Source organism: Monocercomonoides exilis (assembly GCF_001643675.1).
Source record: "Monocercomonoides exilis strain PA203 chromosome Unknown scaffold17-1647472, whole genome shotgun sequence".
Classification (NCBI taxonomy): Eukaryota; Preaxostyla; order Oxymonadida; family Polymastigidae; genus Monocercomonoides; species Monocercomonoides exilis.
Window position 1 is genome coordinate 249,754 of NW_027150562.1, and position 22,153 is coordinate 271,906.

At 35.7% G+C, this 22,153-nt stretch overlaps 7 protein-coding genes across 7 annotated transcripts; 4 read left to right on the plus strand and 3 right to left on the minus strand.

Annotated features, from left to right (window-relative positions):
• Positions 1–5,838: 5,838 nt before the first annotated feature.
• On the minus strand, positions 5,839–7,473 carry MONOS_6964 (Glutamate dehydrogenase). The gene is made up of 2 exons (XM_067877249.1): positions 7,362–7,473; positions 5,839–7,261 (listed from the first exon to the last, which is right to left on the minus strand). The coding sequence occupies exons 1-2, from the start codon at positions 7,422–7,424 to the stop codon at positions 5,984–5,986; spliced, it is 1,341 nt and encodes a 446-aa protein (XP_067729103.1). The 5' UTR covers positions 7,425–7,473; the 3' UTR covers positions 5,839–5,983.
• Positions 7,474–7,605: 132 nt separating this feature from the next.
• Positions 7,606–9,451, plus strand: MONOS_6965 (pseudouridylate synthase). Its single transcript, XM_067877250.1, has 4 exons — positions 7,606–7,800; positions 7,882–8,066; positions 8,153–8,475; positions 8,548–9,451. The coding sequence occupies exons 1-4, from the start codon at positions 7,619–7,621 to the stop codon at positions 9,349–9,351; spliced, it is 1,494 nt and encodes a 497-aa protein (XP_067729104.1). The 5' UTR covers positions 7,606–7,618; the 3' UTR covers positions 9,352–9,451.
• MONOS_6966 (uncharacterized protein) lies at positions 9,427–11,666 on the minus strand. Its single transcript, XM_067877251.1, has 2 exons — positions 11,601–11,666; positions 9,427–11,473 (listed from the first exon to the last, which is right to left on the minus strand). Exons 1-2 carry the CDS (start codon positions 11,640–11,642, stop codon positions 9,533–9,535), a joined length of 1,983 nt encoding a protein of 660 aa, XP_067729105.1. The 5' UTR covers positions 11,643–11,666; the 3' UTR covers positions 9,427–9,532.
• Positions 11,449–13,972, minus strand: MONOS_6967 (Selenocysteine-specific elongation factor). Its single transcript, XM_067877252.1, has 4 exons — positions 13,288–13,972; positions 13,187–13,233; positions 12,880–13,096; positions 11,449–12,796 (listed from the first exon to the last, which is right to left on the minus strand). Exons 1-4 carry the CDS (start codon positions 13,919–13,921, stop codon positions 11,742–11,744), a joined length of 1,953 nt encoding a protein of 650 aa, XP_067729106.1. The 5' UTR covers positions 13,922–13,972; the 3' UTR covers positions 11,449–11,741.
• Positions 13,973–13,985: 13 nt separating this feature from the next.
• Positions 13,986–16,304, plus strand: MONOS_6968 (RNA helicase family protein). Its single transcript, XM_067877253.1, has one exon. It carries the CDS (start codon positions 13,995–13,997, stop codon positions 16,149–16,151), a length of 2,157 nt encoding a protein of 718 aa, XP_067729107.1. The 5' UTR covers positions 13,986–13,994; the 3' UTR covers positions 16,152–16,304.
• Positions 16,305–16,355: 51 nt separating this feature from the next.
• On the plus strand, positions 16,356–19,661 carry MONOS_6969 (DNA replication licensing factor MCM2; the record flags this gene model as incomplete). The annotated part of the gene is made up of 5 exons (XM_067877254.1): positions 16,356–16,396; positions 16,480–16,560; positions 16,624–16,699; positions 16,753–17,495; positions 17,613–19,661. The coding sequence occupies 5 exons, from the start codon at positions 16,356–16,358 to the stop codon at positions 19,552–19,554; spliced, it is 2,883 nt and encodes a 960-aa protein (XP_067729108.1). The 3' UTR covers positions 19,555–19,661.
• Positions 19,662–19,789: 128 nt separating this feature from the next.
• Positions 19,790–22,151, plus strand: MONOS_6970 (uncharacterized protein; the record flags this gene model as incomplete). Its single annotated transcript, XM_067877256.1, has 12 exons — positions 19,790–19,993; positions 20,045–20,132; positions 20,187–20,275; positions 20,330–20,402; positions 20,449–20,633; positions 20,715–20,822; positions 20,923–21,027; positions 21,122–21,241; positions 21,346–21,447; positions 21,590–21,733; positions 21,850–21,960; positions 22,077–22,151. 12 exons carry the CDS (start codon positions 19,790–19,792, stop codon positions 22,149–22,151), a joined length of 1,404 nt encoding a protein of 467 aa, XP_067729109.1.
• Between the last annotated feature and the right edge of the window lie 2 nt (positions 22,152–22,153).

Consider the following 22,153-nt stretch of genomic DNA (forward strand, 5'->3'; position numbering starts at 1 on the left):
TCTAATCATACTTTGATATATTTCAGTTAAAGAACATAGATTCTCAATGGAATTGTATGAGCATTGCTACGTTCATGAATGTAGTGAGATTTAATTGCTTCAATACTTTTCCTTCAACTTTTTATTTATTCAATTAGATAAACGAAAGTTGCGTTGTTTTCAAAAAATAATAGTTTGTTTAAAGCTCAGAAATTTAACGCCATCAAATAATGCAGCAGTGTGTGGCTGTTGATATTTTTGAATTCTTGTTCATTTCATTTTATTTTTTTATTTAAATTAAAGTTATGTTTTTTGAACTGGAAGATTGCGATGAGGAAGATGATAAACAGAAAATCAATAAATGAACAAAGAAGAATCTAGTTCTTTTTTCATAAAAAGATATTCTCTTCGACTGAACGAAATGCTTGAAAATAAAATTATCTTTGGAAAATACCATCACATTATAGAAGCACAAGGGATATTGCAAAGCGATGGTAAATTTCTTGGGCGCAAACCTTCTCGATATTTCTTTACAAAAAAGATTTGAAAAGAAGATTAATGAAAAAGAAAAAAAAGAACATTCGGATGAAAAGTTAGTTGTTGTGTGCCAATGCTATCATTTGTAAATCAGCTCTTGACTGTAAATTTTTATTAGATTTGCTCACCTTTTCTTTTGAAAATTGTCTTGAACAAGAAGGAAAATAAAGATGCGCGAAAAGAAGAGGAAATATCATTGTTTGCTTTGAGTTGCATTGCAGTACATCACGGAAGAAAAATTCTGTTACACTTTTGACGCAATTAAATTATCTTTTTCGGATTTCTTGATTAGAAAGTTCCAGAAGAACTGTTCTTTAAAAAGATCAAAGAGTCCATTAAATATCATCAGGAACATAATTCCCTAACTTGTCTTGGCTATCAGTCTGTTTTTAAGTTTTTGATTTATCGATTGCTCAATGACGAAAGCTAGGAAGAAATAATTGTGAATGAACTGCATTTTACGAGAGAAGCAAGAAGTGGACTGGAATATCTAATGAAATGTGTTGATTGGAAGAGAAAGAAAGAAGAGGAAAAAGGAGGAAAGGAAACGAAAGAAGTGCATATTATCAGGAGATGGCTAAACGAGGTTAATGATTTCTTCGATTCAAGAACATTGCAGAATATCAAACTTGGTCTTATTGAAAGCATTGTTCAGGTATTTCGAGCCACAGCGGAGAACAATATAGTAATTAGCTTCATTTACATTCGTTTATTATGTGAAGCGATGGGAACTTTTTATGTGAAAGTTGTGTTTTTCTGAAAAGTTGTGCAATTGATGCTGTTTTGGAGGAGATACAACCAACGTTGAATAAAGATATGATATTTAAAGGATTGGAATTTTTTGGGATTGTTTCAAGTGGATTGGAAGAAAAGGAGAAAGAAAAAAAGGAAGAAGAGGAAAGAAAGTCAACGAAAAAGAAAGTTTTTAAAAAGATGGAGGAAAAAGGAAACGAAGACATGATCACAAGCTTTCATTAAATATTTGATTTTCTTGACAGAAAATATATAAGAGAATTATCATTAGATACTTCTGAATATTTTGTGAATGTTTGAGAAAATGAGAAGATTTGAATTTCATTAAGCAAAAATTATATTTTTCAATTTTCATCAAGTCACAATTCAATAAACAGAAAATTTGTATTGGAAAAAAATCTCATCTCTTTTATAATTTCGAAATGAAGCGAAGCTAAAAAGGGGGGAAAGAAGAACAAAATCAACTTTCGGAGAGCAAACAATTAATTATCTAGAACAATACAACATGTGATATCAATTGAATGAATCAAACATTGGAGTGGGGAAGAAAAACAGCTGTTTTGAAAAGGCCCAATCTTATCTTCGTTGTCCACAAGTTTGATTGAATCTTTTACAGCCTTAGCCTTTGCAGTCACATCTGTTAAAGCAGCACCAAAAGCATTGTTGTCTTTCTTTAAGAACGCAAAATAAAATATCTTAACAACAAACAATTCAAGAACATCTCGATTTGCTTATTCAATCGCACAGATATTTCACAAACTTTTATTCATGAAAATAAATAAGATTATAAATTCATCAAAAGTTTCATCTTTTCTATCTGTGCTTTTAATTTCATTGTTTCTTCCAAGCAGCCTTTGGACTTCATGTCGGATTCAGGAAAAACGAAAATGTGCAAAAAAATGTGAATGAGAGAATGAAAATGACGAGGATTGGAAGTTGTTAATGGATGTCATTTTTTTAATGAAGAATTGACTAAGATTTTAGGGGAAGTGAAACACTGGCAATGCGAATGTGCTGTGCTGGAACAGAAAGAGTGGAGAAAGGCGAATTCAATTGATCAATTTTGCTGAGTTGCAGCTTTTCTTCTGTTAATTCTTCTTCGAATGAGCACGTACGTTTCAAATAATCGAGTGCTCTTGAACATACAAAAAAATCATCTTTGTTGTTTCGCACGCAATAGAACGCATTCATATGATTTAGTGGCTATCAATATCGTCAAACTTTCTGAAAGGGAGAAACGTTCCACGTCTTGAACAAGTTTTTCATGAGCTATCAAATAATTCCGTTTTAACTTTTTTTCTTGGCATGCTTTCATAGTGCAATCACTGTAGCTTTTTCTGTACTGGTTCGTCTGCATTGAGATGATAAGAAATCCACTTAATTCATGACAAACAATTTATTTTAAATGCTTATTATAAATATTTGTTAAAATTTCAAGAAGATCGTATGTTCACAAAAACGAAATGTTTTCATTTTAAAAAACAACAGCTTTATCCAAAAAAAATAAACCTTTTTCATTATCTTACTCACAAAGTTCGCGCAATAAAACGAAAATGAATTAGGATTCTTTATTTTTTTTTATTCGAAACGTATTATTTCCAAAAAAAAAGAATGATGATTGTTTAAAAAATGAAATGTGATAGAAGAAGTTCAAAATGAAAAATAACATCTCGCAATTTAAAAAAAAGTCACATTTTGCTATTCATTTTCATTTTCTTATTTTTTTTGAATCACTGACAGGAAGTGACGTTGTGACGTCAGTGACTTCAGTGACGAATCAAAATTCCGATTACCGCTTTCACGTCAGTGAAATATACATTATGGAAATTTTGATTTGATAGAATTTGAAAATTGTTTTTCACAAAAATAGAAATAAACATTTTTTTCAATAATATTTTGAGTTTTAATAATATATATATTTAAATTTTGATTTTTCTTTATTGTGACGTGGATAAATTTGTCACGTCCGTCAAAAATAGAAAATGTCACGTCAGAAGTCAGTACGTCACCCAGGGTTAATTTCGATCAAATTTCGGTTCTCATACACGAAATTTCAAAAAAATTGAAACAAAAATTTGACAATGTTATTATTTCCAGTCTAGTGAAATTTCGTGTATGAGAACCGAAATTTGATCGAAATATGAAATTTTTATTTAATTTGAAAATTAAACAAAATGAACTTTTCAAAAAATTATTGTCATCTTTTAATTTTCTTCTTCGTCAAATAATCTTCTGCTTCACACAAAGTGGTTCTTAAATCGTTTTCTGTTTTTCTTTTTCAATTTCTTTGTAAACAGAACAATAATTTTTTATTTCTTAAATCCTCATTTCAGTCTTATGCTATTCATCGTATTTCTCCTTCATTTGGAACTTTTCTATTGGAGAAAAATCTCCGAATTAGCTGTGTTTCATGATTTGAGTGGACAAATTTGATGATGTTGGTTTTTCCGAAGATATTGGAGCACCAGGTCCTCGATGCAACTTCAGTGCAGCAGCCACAAGATATTCACCGATGTTTAGAAAAGCTGTTTTCACAACTGAAGGAGATGTTACTGCTGATAAATCTTCTTGTAAACATCTGCCTAAGCTTTTCTTTATGAAGAAGTTGAGAAATTAACAGGTCACACGAAAGAGTTTTGAAGCCCTTGTTTCAATCTAGCAAATACACAATTGTCACAGGGCTGGAGGAGGTGTGTCATATTTGGTGGAAAATATTCGATGATCACATTGTTCTGTTCTGCAAACTTTTTGACTTTTGAATTATGGTGCGTTCGATGGTTGTCCAAAACAATGAGTGCTTTCTTTGATGTTGATGATTTTCGTTTTTCTGTTATCATAGGAATCCACTCTTTTATCATTATTTGTAGAAATATTACCGTTGAAATCCATCCCGATGTGGATTTTAAATAATTCACGTTGAACGAAGAAAGAAATGAAAATTCTGAATGTTTCTTTTTCGTGGATTTATTTAAAAGAATCGTCGATGTGACAAATCTGCACAATTATAAACATAAATTGTTGCATTTTCAGTTTGTGGTTTAGATGATGAAGCAGGAGGTGATTGATTCTAGAAATAAATAACAAGTTTTGTGGTAACATCACAAATCAGATGGAAGTTTCGTCGAAATAATAGATATCTATTTAATCAATATTATATGTTGTGATAATAGGAGACAACTTTTCGAACCACGCACGTATTGTTTCCGGGGATTGAGCACAAATATTTGATATTTCCATTGGTCTTGATATCGAAGATTTCCAAATGGAGATTTTTTTAATTAGATCATATGAATATTTTTAATTGACTTTCTTTTTTTCTTCTTCTTTCTCCACATCAAAATCGATAACTTCTTGAATCTAAATAATCAAAAGAATTAAAAAAAATCAAATTTAAAAGTTAATAAACCATCGATTGAATATCCTTGAGTCGAACAATTTTTTGTTCAGATAATAAAGAGATTGTTTGATTCTCGACCTTTTCAGGTTAACTTTTGGTTATCATCGTTGGACATCCAGCTTTTCCGATTTGAAGCTTTGCTTTGATTGCGACTATCCATCTTGCCCATGCTCCGTTAGAAATTGCATGCGACACCACAGTGATTTTCCACGATAAATAATATTTCTTCTTTATTTCGAACACTTTCAACGAAGGCTATGAAAATGAACGACATTCGAAAGTGGCTAATTGTCGATGAAGAGAAATCAATGTTAATTTTTTGGATGATTCCATCATTATTTTTTGATCAAAAATTGAATTGATCGTATTGCGAAAAATTTTTATAATAGAAAGCGAAAGTTTTAATATTTTTTTTAAACAAAACCATCTTCCAAATAAATTTCAGGTTTTTATTAAATAATATTGCTATTCTTTTTCGTGGTTTTTTATTTTGTTTCAGACGAACTCACAACTTAAAGCAAACATCTGTATCTAAAAATATTGAAACAGAATTTTTGACGTATCAGGAACAAAGCATTCATGAAGATAAAATTATGGTTTCAAGTCGAATAAGTGGGTTTTTTCTTTTTGAAAAAGGTTTTGAAATACACAAACTTCCGGGTTTTCCACAAACTCCCGCTTTTTCTTCCAAGGGTGATTAAAAAAATTCTAAAATAAATCAAAGTTTATTCAACAAAATAAATAATTTTGATTTAGATAAAGATTTATCTTTCCCTTGAAGTTCAAATTCTATAAATGATATAATATTAATTAAGCATTTTATTTTTATTTTTTTATTTTCATTTTTTGATTTTATTTGTTTGTTTTATTTATTTATTTTATTTATGTATTTTAATTTTTTTCCTTTCACAAAAAATTTACAATTTTTTTTTGTTTTTCAAGCACTTTCAGTTTCATGAAAAAACAACCAATGTTTTATAACAAATATCAATACGCGTTTTATAACTCAAAGCATCGCATGCAAGGGTAATAAACAAAGAAGTGTCAATTTTAATATGTTTTGGATATATCTGTCAAATGTTCAGAAATCAAAATTTAATGTATTATATTTTTGTCACCACAAGTTTTCATTCTCCAAATCATATAAATTTATTTTATAAAAAGTTTTAGACTTTTTTGAATAATCATAACTTACATTAGTTATTATTAATAAATGTTTGCATAATACATTTTTTAAAAGGTACGTAAAAAGAAATAAATAACTACTTTTTTCACCACAAAAATAAAATTAAAATTCTAATAACAGAAGCGCAATTATTACACGCAACCCTGCTCAATCATTGCAGTTGCAACTTTGAGGAATCCAGCAGCATTTGCTCCAAAGACATAGTCATTTGGTTTGTGGAATTGGGTCATAGCCTCAACGCACTGCTTGTGAATATCCTTCATGATACGCTGAAGGTGTTGGTCAACTTCTTCTGCCTTCCAGCGCAATCTGATTGAGTTCTGAGTCATTTCAAGTCCAGATACAGCAACACCACCAGCATTGCAGGCAATACCTGGTGCATAGATCATGTCATGAGACTGACAGTATTCGAGAGCATCATGTGTGCAGCCCATATTGGACAACTCAACAACAAACTTGCAGCCATTTGCATGAAGCATAGCAGCATCATTAGCATCGAGTTCATTTTGTGTTGCGCATGGAAGTGCAATATCGCATTTCCTTTCCCATGGTTTCTTTCCTGGGAAGAATTGTGACTTGGGGAATTGCTCAGCATATGGAGCAACAATATCCTGGCATGTTGCACGAAGGCGAAGAAGATATGCAATTTTCTCTGGTGTGTTGATTCCTTCTTCATCATAAACATATCCATCTGGTCCAGAGATGGTGATAACTTTGGCTTTCAATTGAGCGGCTTTCAAGCAAGCACCCCATGCAACATTTCCGAATCCTGAAACGCAGATAGTCTTTCCTGCAATTTCTTGCTTTTGATAAGCAACCATTTCAGAGGCAAAGTACAATCCTCCAAATCCAGTAGCTTCTGGACGAATAAGAGATCCTCCCCATGTCTGTCCTTTTCCTGTCAAAACACCTTCAACAGCATGGGTAAGTCGCTTGTATTGTCCATACATATATCCAATTTCTCTTGCACCAACACCGATATCACCAGCTGGGATATCAATATTTGGACCAATGTATCTGAACAATTCAGTCATGAACGATTGGCAGAAACGCATAACTTCAGCATCTGATTTTCCCTTTGGATCAAAATCAGAACCTCCTTTCCCACCTCCCATGGGAAGGGTTGTAAGAGAATTCTTAAAGATTTGGTCGAATCCCAAGAATTTGATGATTGAAAGATTGACTGATGGATGGAAACGCAGTCCTCCCTTGTATGGACCAATGGCTGAGTTGTATTGAACACGGAAACCACGGTTAATTTGAATCTTTCCATGGTCATCCAACCATGCAACACGGAAAGTAAAAATACGTTCTGGTTCAATCAAACGAGCCATCACTTCTTCGAGTTCAGGGCGCTGTTCCCAAAGGGGAATCAGTCCTTCAACAACTGTCTTAACAGCTTGGAGGAACTAATTGAATATTCATTCGAACAAAATTTAAATGAGAGCGAATAAATGAAAACATGTCAAATATGAAAATACGTCAATTTTCAACAAAAACAAAACAAACTTCCTTCTGGTCTGGGTCACGTTTAGCAGCGGTTTGCAAAAGACGAGCAGCAATTTCTGCCATGTTGTTATTTTGAAGACTTTTTCACAAAGCAAATGTGAACAACAAATGCAATCCATACTTTTTAATTTCAATGATCAACAAAAATATTTGTTAATATTCTGTCAAGCATCTGTATTATTAATTAATGTTTTGATTGCATTTGGCTTATGGAAGAAAAACGAAAAATTTGTGATCATAAGCCATATTTCGATTCAATGAAAAAAGAAGAAGAAGAAGAGAAATACATAAAACCAGACGACGCAACCACATCAACTGACACATCAACGTGGCCTCTTCTTCTTAAACATTATGACCGCCTTATGGTGAGATCATCTCATTATACTCCGTTGCCTAATGGCTCTTCCCCATTGAACCGTCCTCTGAAAGAATATATGAGGTTTGACAAATTTCTTGACCGAACTTAACTTTTTTTGCATAAATTTATTTTTTATTATTTTTGTTGCGTCTGATTTCAAAGATATGGTGTTATAAATCTTGATAAACCAGCAAATCCAAGTTCTCATGAAGTTGTTGCTTGGGTAAAGAAGATTCTGGAAGTTGAAAAGACTGGACACAGCGGAACTCTCGATCCAAAGGTCACTGGTTGTTTGATTATTTGCATTGATCGCGCAACTCGTCTTGTGAAATCCCAACAATCAGCTGGTTTGTATTTAAAGTTACTGAATGATTTATGGATAAATGCATCTGAATTTGATTTTTATGAAACACTTGACATTTTAACAATATAGGTAAGGAATATGTTGGTGTTGTCAGATTCCATTCTGCCATCGAAAGTGGTCAAAAATTTTCACAAGCTCTTGAAACACTTACAGGAGCACTTTTCCAAAGGCCCCCAGTCATTGCCGCTGTAAAGCGTCAGCTGCGTGTACGAACCATCTATCAGAGCAGAATGATCGAATATGATCAAGAGAGACAACTTGGAGTGTTTTGGGTTAGCTGTGAAGCTGGAACTTATATAAGAACGCTCGCCATCCACTTGGGTCTTCTTCTTGGTGTTGGAGGTCACCTACAAGAACTTAGACGTGTGAGATCGGGAGCACAAGACGAACACGTATGCTCAATTGCAAATATATTACTGTTCTTTATTATTCGAACTTTTATTATTCCTCTTTTCTTTTCAAAGGATAACATGGTTACAATGCATGATGTTCTGGATGCTCAATATGTGTATAAAAATGAACGAGATGAATCATATCTTCGTCGAGTGATTCGCCCGCTGGAAGTTCTCCTGTTGAATTTCAAACGTATTGTTGTGAAGGATAGTGCTGTAAATGCAATCTGCTATGGAGCCAAGCTGATGATTCCTGGTCTTCTCCGCTTTGATCAAGGCATAGAACTTGGAGAAGAAGTTGTTTTGATCACAACAAAAGGAGAATGCATTGCATTAGCAATTGCGCAGATGACTGCAGCATCGATGCTGACATGTGAGCATGGAGTGGTTGCCAAGATAAAACGTGTGGTGATGGAGCGTGACACATATCCAAGGAAATGGGGTCTTGGTCCAAAGGCTCAAGAAAAGAAGAAGATGATCAAAGAAGGGCAGCTGGACAAACACGGGCGCGTGACAGAAGCTACCCCAGCAGAGTGGAAGAAGGAGTTTGTTGATCTATCAGGCAATCTTGGAGTAACTGCACCACAAGTGTCTGTTCCTGCATCAGCGGCAAAATATCCAGAAACAGCGTCAAATGCATCACAAAAGAATGCAGATGCTGAACAACCAGCTCAAGAAGCAGCTAAAGAAGAAAAGAAGGAAAAGAAAGACAAAGATAAGAAAGAGAAAAAGTCAAAGCATCACAAAGATGAAGGAAACGAGAAAGACGAGGAGAAATCAAAGAAGAAAGACGATTCCAGCTCAAAATCAAAAGATGAGGAAGAAAAGAAAGAAAAGAAACACAAAAAGCATTCAAAGAAAGAATCTGACGAATAAAGCGCTTATTCCTTTTTTTACAGATTTTTAATGCCATTTCACATTTTTATCTTTTATTTTGTTACTTGGTGGTTAAAAGTATTTATGGTTTATTATTGGATTTTGGAATACATAAAAAGCAATAACAATTACAAAAACAAAAAATTAAAATGAAAGCAGCAATGAAACAATAGTCTCTTCTTTACACAAACTCTGTCTCCTTTTTTTGAAAGCAAAAAACTCTTCTGTTCCGTTTTTTCACGTCTGGAAGTGTTTCGTCGAATGTCCACAGAATTTTCCGCTGAAGAGGCGTCTTTCGCGAAGTCGCATCAATGCGCTTTTGTGCTATTTCTCGGAAAATCTTCCTTTTTTGCAGAATAAACTTTTCTTTTTCCTTTTGGTAGGCAAGCGAATTTGTGCAGAAATTATGAAATGAAACCATGATCGGGTCTTGCAGAAGCAAGAAGTGCTCATCAAGAGATATGACAGGATTGTCTTCTGATTGAAATGGTAACGACAACAAAGTGTTTAGTGGGCTAAGTTCTGAGAGTGGAATTGTTGTTTTTTCAGAACGATGCAGTGACTGTTCAGAGGGATAAAGTCTCAATGACAAAGCAGATGGATGCGCTTGATGGAAAATTTGAAGAGGAGACATCTTTTGATTTCTTGTTGATAAGTGATCTATTGATGGCACAAGAGGTGTTTCTGAAAGTCTGCTGCTTTGATAGTTTGAATTTGAAAAAGAAGCTACCGTTTCACTTTGCTTCAATGTCTTCCTTTTCCTCTTTTCGTATTCCTTTTTCAGCTGGGCAACATAGCGGTCAAAATCACTTGTCGATTCCAACATTAATTTTTTCTTCATCGCCTTTTCTGCATCATATAAACGAACTCTCAAAGAATCAACAACTTCTTTTTTCTCTCCTCTTCTTTCTGCTTCTTCCACCTCATTTCTGAGTTCTTCTATTGTTCCCAGAAATAATCCACTTTCGCCCTCTTGTTCAATTAGCTGATTTCCTTCTTTCACACCCAGTTTCTTCTCTTCCTCGTCCCACATCTGTTTCTCTTCCTCGTCTTCAATCCAATCCTTCCTGACCCATTCGCCAAACACTTTCCAATGCCACTTCGCTTCCTTCAGCTCTTCGCGTATTCTTCTCTTTCTCTTCCGATTTTTCCACTCTTCGTTGCTGTGTCCTGCCAGAAGCATCTTCTCTTCTGCGTCTTTTTGCCTCCAATCGCTTATCATTCTTTCCTTATCTGCCTCAGCAACTGCAGAAACATTCTTTCCTTCAACACAGTAATTAATTGAGTAATCAAGCGTATGTATCTGCGAAGAGGCACCTAACAACCAGTTTTCTGCAGGATTTTCATCTAGTTGTTCATCATCAATATCTGAATTGAATTCTTTTGAGGAACTTAAATTGGAAGAATTAGCTATCTCATGAAGGTTGTGTGAAGTTTCACCTTTTTTATTCATTTTTTGAGAATATTCTGAAAATAATTCAATGCAAAGTAACTGCGGAGGTGGTATAAAAGGAGCAGTGAATTCTTCTTCTTCTTCTTTTGTTAATATAGATGCTCGTTTTTTCCGTAAATGTGTATCTTGTAAATTTTGATTTTGCCTCTCTTCTTTGTTTTCCTTTGGTAAGGTTTGAGTTAACAATTCTACAGCTGTAGATATTGGTTGAAGTTGTTGCAAATGATTTTCTTGTGTGGTATCTTTTGAAAAATTATGATTTGCTAACTGAGAATGATCCGAATTAGCATGTTGTGTTATTGAATTCAAATGAGGATATTGCTCATCGCCTATCTTTTTTTCAAGTATTTTTGCTCCTTGTTTTCTGTGAAGAGTGGTTGTTGAAGAAAAATCAAAAGTACTTTTTGTTTTTTCGTCTGTATCATTTAAAAGAACTTTGAGTTCTTCTTGCAATTGCATTATATCGTTATGATTGTGTTGAAATAAAAAAGCGTTCGTAGATTTATTCGATTCCTCCGTTTTTGAATTTTCCAAACCCGATTCAAAGCCATCGTAACTTTGTGAACTCAAAAATGAAGATTTTGGGAAATTTGAATATTTCTGAAGATACTTTTGGGGCGGATAGAAAGACGATTCATACGCTAATGATGATAAACATTCTTTTTTATTCTTTTTGAAAAATGTAATTGAAAATGTTAGTTTTATAACAAAACGGAAAATATTCATAAATAACAATAGATAATGTTCAATAATTTAACAAAAAATAATTACAACAATCATTTATAACAATTCAAACATGATAAAGCTGTGACTCAGGAGGTTGCAACAAAATATTCATCCAATTTTTTCACTTCATAAATATAAATCATTTATGGGTAATGCTCTGTACCCAAGAATTTGTTGATATAACTTTCAAGTACAAATGGCTTGAAGCAGTTCATTGGTATATTCGCTTTTTTATGATCTCCTTATCCGCGGAGCGAATCGTGAAAGGAGATGCTTTTTTGAAAAAGAGACAGACTTTTTCATTTCCTTTTATTTCTCCAACACCATCAACTACTCGAACAACAAGTTTTCCCGATTTGCCAAATGGTCCTTCAATGATTCCATTAAGAGGCGTTAAACCTTCTCTCTGAATGACAACTTTGAATGTGTTGAAGATATTAAGATCTGAAGTTTTTAATAACATATTTTTAACAATAACTGTATTTTGAGAAGAATCTTGAATTCTCTCAACTTGCCCTTCACGTTCCTTTTGCCTATACAAAAGAAGCGTCTGCTTGGAAGATGCACTTGGCTGCACAACATTCCATCTCCAGGAATTGTCTTGAAGTGATACAGAAGATGCAGTTGAAGAAGAAGAAGGAGTGGAAGAAGAAGAAGAAGACGAAGAAGCAGATGAAGTGGCAGACCCCTCGCCCCCCAGAATATTCCCTGTTTCTGGATCAAACGGAGAAATAACACGCCCAAAGAACGCTAATCGGCAGGCAGATTTCGAAGCAGGCGCCTTTCTTTCAGATGATGTGCTGTCCTGCTTTGAGGAAGGAGTAGCTGAAGAAGAAGAAGAAGACGATGATGAGGAGGAGGAGGAAGAAGAGGAAGAAGAAGCCACAGCGCCAACATCGAGATCCAAGTGAGATGCGATGCAGATGGCACCGGGGTAGATCACAGCAGGGCTGTTCAGAGAGACAGCAGCAAGAATCACACCATTTTCAGCATAAGTCTGCTCTTCCTTTGCAGAATGGCCTAATTCATCAGTCAGTTCAGGAACAAACTTGCACGGCTGGCTGAAGGAATACAGTGGAGTGTCAGAAGAGTCAAGAGCATTGGAGTCTGCTGAACTGGATGGAGTAGCAGAGGAAAATGCAGTCTGAGAGGAGAAGCTGGCGAGTTGAGTTGTTGAGAAGAATGTGACTGTCCCAGTGGTTGTGCAGTGGCCAATTGTGAAGTGCCAGACCGTCTTTGACTTGATGGTCTGCTTGAAATAAGGTACTTTTAAACAGAAAAAAACAAAACAAAACAAAAAAAAACACAAAGATATTTATAAAATAATATGGATGGAATCAAAATCAAACTTCTGTTAACTGAAATAATAATTCCATTTGCATTTTTGACCATTGTTTCTCCTTCTGCGCATGCGATTCCCCTTTCGAGTTCAGCGGCATTCACACCCATGACTCTTATTCCTGCTCTGTCTCCTGCCTCAATAGACGGAACATTTTTGTGGAATATTTGAATTGATTTGACCTTTCCGATTTGTTGTGATGAAGGAAAGTATAATGAAGAGTTTGTCTAATTCAAAAGCATTTAAAAAACAAAAAACAAAAAACAAAAAAATGTTATAAGAAATTTACTTTAGCAATTTCTAAATTAAATTCAAACATTTGCCTTTCCCGAAAGAACAGTCCCTGTTATCACTGTTCCTTGTCCTTTTAAGGCAAAGCAGTGATCAAACATGAAAAGAAAAGGCCTCGATATCAAACGTGGCACGACAAATGTTTCTCTGGCAATCGCATGCTTCAAATTACTGATTCCATATTTTGGAGTTAAAGGTGATTCATTTGGAATTATTGCAGATACCGGGACAATTGGAGCATTTCGAAATTTGGTAGAAGAAAGAACTCGTTGGCACAGCTTTGTCATTTTTTCAATAGATTTTTCTCTCATTTCATCTGGGAAAAGATCACATTTGTTGAGCGCAACAATAAGTTTTGCTGATGTTATTTCAGCAACAACGACACATTCAGCAGTCTGAGCTTGAAAGCCTTTTTGTGCATCAACAACAAGCACGACAAGATCCATTATAGCTGCCCCACCTAAAACTGTTCGAATTAACGATGCATGGCCCGGACAATCGACAATCGTATAGTTGATTTGATTTATATTTTTTTCGCGAAGAGAAAGTGGAACGTCATCATTACAAACCGAGAATGAAGAAAATCCAATATCTAACGTAATTCCTCGTTCCATCGACTGAGGGCTCTTGTCAAGAGCTGCTGTTGATAAAACTTGTGAAAGAGCTCGAGCTAAAGCAGTTTTACCAGAATCCACATGGCCCATGAGGGCAATAGAAATTGATAAATTTTTTTGAGCAACAGCAGCAGCTTCAATACTCATATGTTAGCGTATTAATCGAGCAAAACACTTTTTTGAAAAATAATTTAAAGTATGGTATTTTACCATATTTCTAATGGAGGATAGGAAAAGAAAGCTTGATTTTGATATGAAATCTTTAGCTCAATCGAGCTTTCAAGCGAGCACCTCCGGAGCAAAGGATTTTTCTTATTCCTCTGTAAATCCATACACTGGAAAGCCGTATTCACAAAAATATTTTGAAATTAAAAAAAAGACTTCACAACTTCCTGTCAACGAACATAAAGAAGAATTTTTGAAGATGGTTGAAAATAATAGAGTTGTTATATTAGTTGGTGAAACAGGAAGCGGTAAAACAACACAAATACCACAGTTTCTTGTTGAAGCTCATTACGCTGATCGTGGAAAGCTAATCGGCTGTACTCAACCTCGTCGAGTTGCAGCAATGAGCGTTGCAAGAAGAGTTGCGGACGAACTTGATGTTACTCTTGGAGAAGAAGTTGGGTACAACATCCGTTTTGAAGATTGCACTTCTCCAAGAACTTTTCTGAAATATTTAACTGATGGTATGCTTCTTAGAGAGGCAATGACAGACCCTGTTTTATCCAGATATAGTGTGATTATTCTTGATGAAGCACATGAAAGAACATTATCTACAGATGTGTTATTTGGTCTTGTGAAAGAAATCATGGAAAAGAGAAAAGATTTGAAGCTTGTTGTGATGAGCGCAACGTTGGATGCAGCAAAGTTTCAAGCCTATTTTGATGGAGCACCACTCGTTACGGTTCCTGGACGACAGCATCCAGTCGAAATATTTTACGTTTCTGAGCCTGAACGTGATTACGTCCAAGCTGCAATTCATACTGTTGTTCAGATCCATACACTCGAGGCTCCAGGAGATATTCTTCTCTTTTTAACGGGAGAAGAAGAAATCGAAGAAGCTTGCAAAAAGATTCAAGCGGAAATCGCTGATATATCAACTTCAGGTTTCGGAGAGAAAGGTGAAGGAGCTGAAGAGATTGCAGAAGCAGTTGTTATTCCGCTGTATTCATCACTTCCACCGAATATGCAGCAACGCATCTTCGACCCTCCGCCACCACCACGTCGCAAAGGAGGGCCTCCTGGAAGAAAAATCATTGTTGCTACCAACATTGCAGAAACGTCATTGACTATTGATGGGATTGTGTATGTTGTTGATCCAGGGTTTTCGAAGCAGAAAGTGTACAACCCGAGAATACGTGTGGAATCTTTGCTGCCGTCACCCATTTCAAAGGCATCTGCGCAGCAAAGAGCCGGTCGTGCCGGTCGTACGCGCCCTGGCAAATGCTTCAGATTGTATACTGAAGCATCGTATCAGAAGGAGCTGCAGGACAATACGTATCCCGAAATTCTTCGTTCCAATCTTGGGTCAGTTGTGCTGCAGCTGCTGAAGATTGGAATCAAAGACTTGGTCCACTTTGATTTTATGGACCCGCCAGCCCCCGAGACGCTGATGAGAGCGCTGGAGCAGCTGAACTACCTGGGCGCCTTGGACGAAGAGTGCCAACTGACCGACGACGGAGCGAAGATGTCAGAGTTTCCGTTGGATCCGCAGATGGCGAAGGTGCTGATTGCCTCGCCGCGCTTCGGGTGCTCTGCGGAGGCGCTGACGATCATGGCTATGCTGAGTGTGCCACAGTGCTTTATGCGGCCGCGGGATCAGGCGCGGGCGGCGGACGAGGCGAAAGGGAAATTCACCCACGGAGACGGCGACCACCTCACCCTTCTCAATGTTTACCATGCGTGGATCCACCACAATCGCGACAACAAGTGGTGCTACGACAACTTCATCAACTCGCGTGTTATGCACAACGCAGAGAACGTGCGGAAGCAGCTGGAGCGGATCATGCTGCGCCTGCGAATTCCCATTTTGTCTCCGAATTTCACTTCCCGGGAGTACTACCCGTCGGTTCGGAAGGCAATAACAGCGGGGTACTTCATGCAAGTGGCGCATTTGGAGAGGACGGGGCAGTATCTCACTGTCAAAGATAACCAGTCAGTGTCGCTCCATCCATCTACTTGCCTTGAAGGACATCCTGTCTGGGTTTTGTATAACGAATTTGTTCTAACAAAAAAGAATTTCATAAGAACTGTCACAGAAATAAAGCCGGAATGGCTTGTTGAAATTGCTCCAGAGTATTATGATATGTCCAACTTCCCGACTGGAGAAGCCAAAGATCAGCTGATGCAGATTATTCAAAGAAATCGCTCATAAATAAAAAATAAAAGTCAAAAATCAAAATAGTTAATTTTAAAAATATTATTTTTTTCTGTTTTATTAATTATTCATTTCACAAATTGTATATAAATTAACACTTCCAATAATTGATAATAATAAACTCAGAATAATAATGATCAAAATAAAAAATTAAGGTAATCATTTGAACTTTTTAATCAATTTTTAAGTCTAAGTTGAATAATGTCACGTAGAGGGCAACGACTTCCAGAGCCCATTGAAGAGTTTGATTTTCTTTTGAAGCTTTAAAAATTTGTAATTGCTATGCGTACAAAAAAATTGTGCTTAATTTTTTATGAATTATTAGAGAAGAAATTGTCGGACTTCCAGAAAGTGAACCATCCGAAGATGAGGAAGGAGAGGATATATTTACAGAGGATATGGATAAGTTTGTTCATATAGCTTTAACTAATTGATATCAAACATTTCAAATTGCTCACTGCTTTTTTAGCGATTATGAATCAAAACCACGTCTCGATACATATGACGAAAACGAATTCGATGATGAAGAATATCAAGAAATGACAGTTCGAACATTTATTTTTTGTAATCTTTTCTTCAACTTTTTAATTACCGAAAGATTGAACAAAGACGAGCTGCTGAATTGGAAATGCAACATAATGACAGAATGAGGGCAAGACAGCAAGGTCAGCACGGGTTATTACCTAGAGGAAGAAGATATGGTCAAACAGGATTTTCTGGTCAAAGATTACCAGCAGCATTTCTTTCTGATCAAGATAGCGAGCCAATAGGATTGGATGTTCCTGGAATTCTTAGTACCCACAGTTTAACAGGAGAAGCTGATGGCGAATCACTTTCGAAAGCGTTAAATATTCCATCGTCCGCAATTCCAACTGGAGAAATGGAATCATTGGAAGGAGAAGCTGTGGAAGAAGGGAGACTAGGCCGTGTTGAAGAAATCGAAGAAAGATTTGATTTAGAAAGCATACAAAATCCTGCTGAAGCACTTTCACAACCAGCACCTCGAAGAGAAATGGGAATGCGTTTTCGAGATTTTCTCAACAGCTTTGTTCCAGCTGATATCAAAGAAGAGAACCCAGACGCAGAAGGCATTTACTGCAAAGTGATTGCTGAATGCAGACGTGACAACAAAAAGAGCTTTGAAGTTGATTTCCAACATCTGAGCGATTACAGCAGGATTCTTGGAGCGTTTCTTATGTTCTATCCGAGACAAGTTTTAGAGATCTTTGATGAGGTGGCGATGCAGATGATAGCTCAAGACGATTTTTATCGTCGTGTTACAAATGTTGTTAATGTGCGTATCACAAATCTTGTACCAGAAACCCCTCTGACAAAATTGAGGTTTGTTATTTTATACTCTAATTTAAAAGAAATTATTCATATTTTCTTTAATGACCTGCGTCATTGCATTCTCAAACCCTTCTTTTTTATACAATTCATTATTAATGTTAAATGCAGGCAACAACATTTGAACACTCTTATCTCAACAACTGGAGTGGTGACACGCCGTTCTGCTGTTTTCAGTCAGATGACAAATGCACGCTTCACATGTGAGACATGTGGAGCTGTGCTTGGTCCATTCGCACAAATTGAGAAAAAGCCCATCAAAATAAAAACATGTCCAAGTTGCAATGGAAAAGGTCCATTCCGCTTGAATACAGAACAAACAGTGTTCAGAAACTATCAGCGCGTAACGCTGCAGGAGTCTCCAAATGCTCTTGAGCCTGGACGCCTTCCGAGACACAAGGAGCTCATTCTGGTGAATGATCTGATCGACTGCTGCAAACCTGGCGAAGAAATTAAAGTGACTGGAATCTACATGAACCAGTACGATGTTGTGCTGAACAAGCAATACGGCTTTCCTGTCTTTACAACACAGATCGAAGCTAATCACATTACTGTTGGAACAAGCAGCAGATCAGGAACCGGAGACGATGTCGAGTTCACTGAAGAGGAAAAGAGAGAAATTGAAGATCTTGCGCGAGATCCGAACATTGCTGAACGAGTGTTCCATTCATTTGCGCCTGCTATTTATGGGCATGAAGATTTGAAACGCGCTGTGTGTTTGGCAATGCTTGGAGGAGTTCGTAAAGAGATACCAGGGCATATTGTTCGAGGTGATATAAATGTGTTGATTGTTGGTGATCCAGCAACAGCAAAATCGCAGATTCTGAAATATGTTGAGAAAACAGGATATCGTGTTGTGAGGACTCAGGGAAGAGGAGCATCTGCAGTTGGTTTGACAGCAGCCGTGCGAAAGGATCCATCGACTGGAGAATGGACACTTGAAGGAGGAGCAATGGTGATCGCAAATAACGGAATATGCATCATTGATGAGTTCGACAAGATGAACGACAAAGATCGAACATCAATTCACGAAGCAATGGAGCAGCAGACAATTTCTATTGCAAAAGCTGGCATTGTTGCTGTTCTGCAGGCAAGATGCGCTGTGATTGCTGCAGCGAATCCAATACACAGCAGATATGATACATCTCAAACTTTCCTTGCAAATGTCGACTTGTCTGAACCAATTCTCTCTCGTTTTGATCTTCTTTGTGTTGTAAAGGACAACGTTGACGAGGATCAGGATCGACGCATGGCACGCTTCATTGTGAAGTCCCATATCATGTCACATCCAAACTTCACAGAAGAAGATGCTTCAATTATTCCTCATGTCGACGAAAATGACCCATCTGCATTGCTTTCATCTTCATCCACTTCATCCAGCTCTTCCTCATCATCGACTTTTGCTCCACTGGCACCAGATGTGCTCCGTAGGTACATCCAATATGCAAGAATGCAGAGAGTCGAAAATAGCGATGCAGATCGCGAAAAAATTAAAGAATTGTATGCCCAACTGCGTATTGCAGCTGAAGGTTGTGGAGGAACCCCGATGACTGCAAGAAATGTGGATGCCATTGAACGAATTTCTGAGGCTTATGCAAAACTCCGTCTGCATCATATTGTTACTGAAAATGATGTGCAGCTGGCAATTCAGACATTTTTAGACTCTTTCATATCATCACAGCGTCATCAAGCAAAAACTGCACTTAGAAAGCAATTTGCGCACTATCTCACGTTTTCAAAGGACAGATTCGTTCTTCTTCGCGACTTGCTTCGGAGAATGGAACAAGAAGCTGAGCAATACGAACTCTTCCAAGCTCATCAGAAGGCAAGTATTCTTGGAATTGACTTCAACCCAGAGCTTCCTGCAACTGTGCAAATTGGCATTGATCAGTTTGAAGATCGTGCAAGGGCAGAGATGATTGAGAAAGCTGATGTGGATGCATTTTTGAAGAGCGAATTATTCAGAAGAACCGGATTTTCAAAACAAATACAAAAAGGATCTACTGGATTATTAGTGAAAAAGACAGGAGTTAACAAGTCAATAGTTCTTTGATCTTCATTTCACTGTTCATTTTAAAAGTTAATTTTTATATTTTAGTTTTAATTTTTAAAAAAGAAAATTAAAGAAATAATTAATTGAAAAAAGAACTTTTTGATAAATATTGTTATTTATATGATCAAATTTTAAACCAGTGTTGATGGATGATGAAGAGCTTACCGATATTCATTTATTTTGTCTTTACTGTACAATAAAAAGCCTACAGGATTTTAAATTTCCTTTGAAAAAGATGTTCGTTGTGGCAGAATTTCCAACATTTTCTAATGACCAGTCAGCCACTGAGCCAACGAGGCTTAACTTTAGATTTAAATCTGTAGAACTTTTTGAAAAACAACAACAAGTCGTTTTAAATCAAGAGTCACAACCTGTAAAGTATCGTATGTCAACTTTACAGCTTAGAGAATTGTTTGCCTCAAAAGAATTTGTCTCTGAGGTATTCACTTTTGTAATTTCAATCATTTAAGTATCTTTTTTGTCTTAAAAGTTGTGGCACATAGACTCTGAAGAATCTGAAGGAGCACCCTGTTTAATAGCAGTTTCTCCATTTCGCTTGATTTCACTTCTTGATTCAGGTTTTGAATTTTATTTTTGAAACAAATATTTCTAATAACGAATTAAATTTTTAGCTCCTATACGATTCGACATTGTTACAAGGTGCCTCGAAACAACATGCAAACTTTGTGCTTATAATGAAGAAAAGACAAAATTTCAGCCTGTATGAATATTTTTAACAAATTTCTTCATTTTGTAAACGATTTTTTTATTACAGGTTTGCACTATAACTGTTTTATTTACACTTGAAGATCGAGGACCAACCGATCCATCAGCAACGTCTCCTGATAGTGTGCTTACAAAAGAATTTTTTTCAGCATACAATAATCATTAAAGTGGCTTTTTTCCCTTCACCTTATTCAATTCCACCACAGAGCGCAAATGAGACTTCCGACTCATCATCTGTATTTTCTTCGCCATTTGATAATGCTAATCAGGGATCGGCATCTCAGTCTTCATCAAGCTCTTCACAAATATCACCATCTCCACAACTTGATGAAAAAGAGACACTTCGGCTTTGGGTTTGAAAATTGAAGCAGTTATTGAAAAAATTTTTATTTTATAACTGAAAAATATTTTATTGAACATATCAAACATTTTAGGAAGAACTTGAAGTGTTTCGAAGAACAGAAGAAAACACATTCATAATGAAAAAAAGAAAACAAGCAACAGAATTTTTGGAAGAGTTTACAAAATCTGCACAAAAAAAGGTTGACAAGATTTTCTCATTTTTATTTATTTATTTATTTATTTTTTTGAATCATAATTATAATTTTGGAATGTTCTTCATAATCATTTTTTTGATATTAGATTGAGAAGGAAAGAGAATTATTAGATCAAAAAATAGAAGCAAAAAAATCTCAAAAGGTTGAGCTTACACAAACAATTGAAGCAGATCAAAATAAAATTGCAGAAGTTTGTCTTGCCACTTTTCATGATTCAAACAATTGAAACTTTATTATTCAAAATCTTATTATTGAACATTAATTTTTCCTTTTTTGAAATATAGTTAAAAGAAAGAGTGAGTAGGGCAGAATTGTTGTTGGAAGCTGCTCAGACAGAAAGAAAACAACAAGAGACTCTTTTTACCAAAAAAGAAAAGCAAATCAATGATGATTTAGATGAAGAAGTTTGCCATGCTTGCATTTCTCATTACAGTTTTTTGATGTAAATTTTTCATAATTTCCTGTCATTGCAAAATATAACACTTTAAACTCATTTCCCCAAATTCAGCTTCGATCACTCGAACACCAGAGAAAAATTCTTTCTGATCAATTTGAAATGAACAAGAAAAGATTAGCCTCAGAAATGGAAAGAATACCAGACATTCATCAAGTTTGATGATTTTCATAAATTATATGAAGTTAACTTAATTATCATTTGAATTTTGCCTATTTTATCACCACAACAAAACACTATTATTATTTGTACTTTGAACCTAAATCATTTTTCCCCACTTTTTTTTTTCATATTTAAGTTGGAAGGAGAAGTTTTAATGGAAAAGCAGAAAATTGTGCGAATGGAAAAAGAGTATCAATCTGTGCAAGAAGACATCAAACGGATACACGAGGAAATTGCGCAAGCTTCAAGAACACTTGAAATGAAGCAGCTTCAATCAGCCGTTTGCTTTTTAAATGCATTTCTTCATTTTAAATACATCTTTTCTTTTGAATAATCTTTTCTATTTGACGAATGATAATTCTTGTTGATGCTAATAACAAAACTATTCAATACCAGACTGACTTGGCTGTCAAGATACGATCACTTCAGCTGAAAGAGAATGAGATGAAGGATTCATTTCAACAACCTTCAGTCAACAGCTCAGATAATGCAAAAAAACTAAAAGAGGTTTGTTTTATTTGTTGAACAACTTGCATTTTTCAATGCCCAACTAAATTCATATTTTATAACAAAAAATCATTCAATTTGATTTTGTTTGTATTCTATTGTTTTGCTTTAATAAGGAAATTGCGCAATTTGCATCTCAATTAGATGACTTCTTAGAAGATGACGAAGACGATAAAGGAAATCCAAAATAGAC

Bases quoted from the DNA above. Each gene is read 5' to 3' on its own strand.
- MONOS_6965 (XM_067877250.1), top strand. From the start codon at position 7,619: ATGAAAAAAGAAGAAGAAGAAGAGAAATACATAAAACCAGACGACGCA. The intron at 8,067-8,152 runs GTTTGTATTTAA...TTAACAATATAG, and splicing joins GAAATCCCAACAATCAGCTG to GTAAGGAATATGTTGGTGTT. The intron at 8,476-8,547 runs GTATGCTCAATT...TTCTTTTCAAAG, and splicing joins CGGGAGCACAAGACGAACAC to GATAACATGGTTACAATGCA.
- MONOS_6964 (XM_067877249.1), bottom strand. From the start codon at position 7,424: ATGGCAGAAATTGCTGCTCGTCTTTTGCAAACCGCTGCTAAACGTGAC. The intron at 7,262-7,361 runs GTTTGTTTTGTT...ATATTCAATTAG, and splicing joins GTGACCCAGACCAGAAGGAA to TTCCTCCAAGCTGTTAAGAC.
- MONOS_6966 (XM_067877251.1), bottom strand. From the start codon at position 11,642: ATGAATATTTTGTTGCAACCTCCTGAGTCACAGCTTTATCAT. The intron at 11,474-11,600 runs GTTTGAATTGTT...TTTTTCAAAAAG, and splicing joins CTGAGTCACAGCTTTATCAT to AATAAAAAAGAATGTTTATC.
- MONOS_6968 (XM_067877253.1), top strand. From the start codon at position 13,995: ATGGAGGATAGGAAAAGAAAGCTTGATTTTGATATGAAATCTTTAGCT.
- MONOS_6967 (XM_067877252.1), bottom strand. From the start codon at position 13,921: ATGAGTATTGAAGCTGCTGCTGTTGCTCAAAAAAATTTATCAATTTCT. The intron at 13,234-13,287 runs GTTTGATATCGA...TTGCCTTAAAAG, and splicing joins AGAAACATTTGTCGTGCCAC to GACAAGGAACAGTGATAACA. The intron at 12,797-12,879 runs GTTTGATTTTGA...TCTGTTTAAAAG, and splicing joins TATTATTTCAGTTAACAGAA to TACCTTATTTCAAGCAGACC.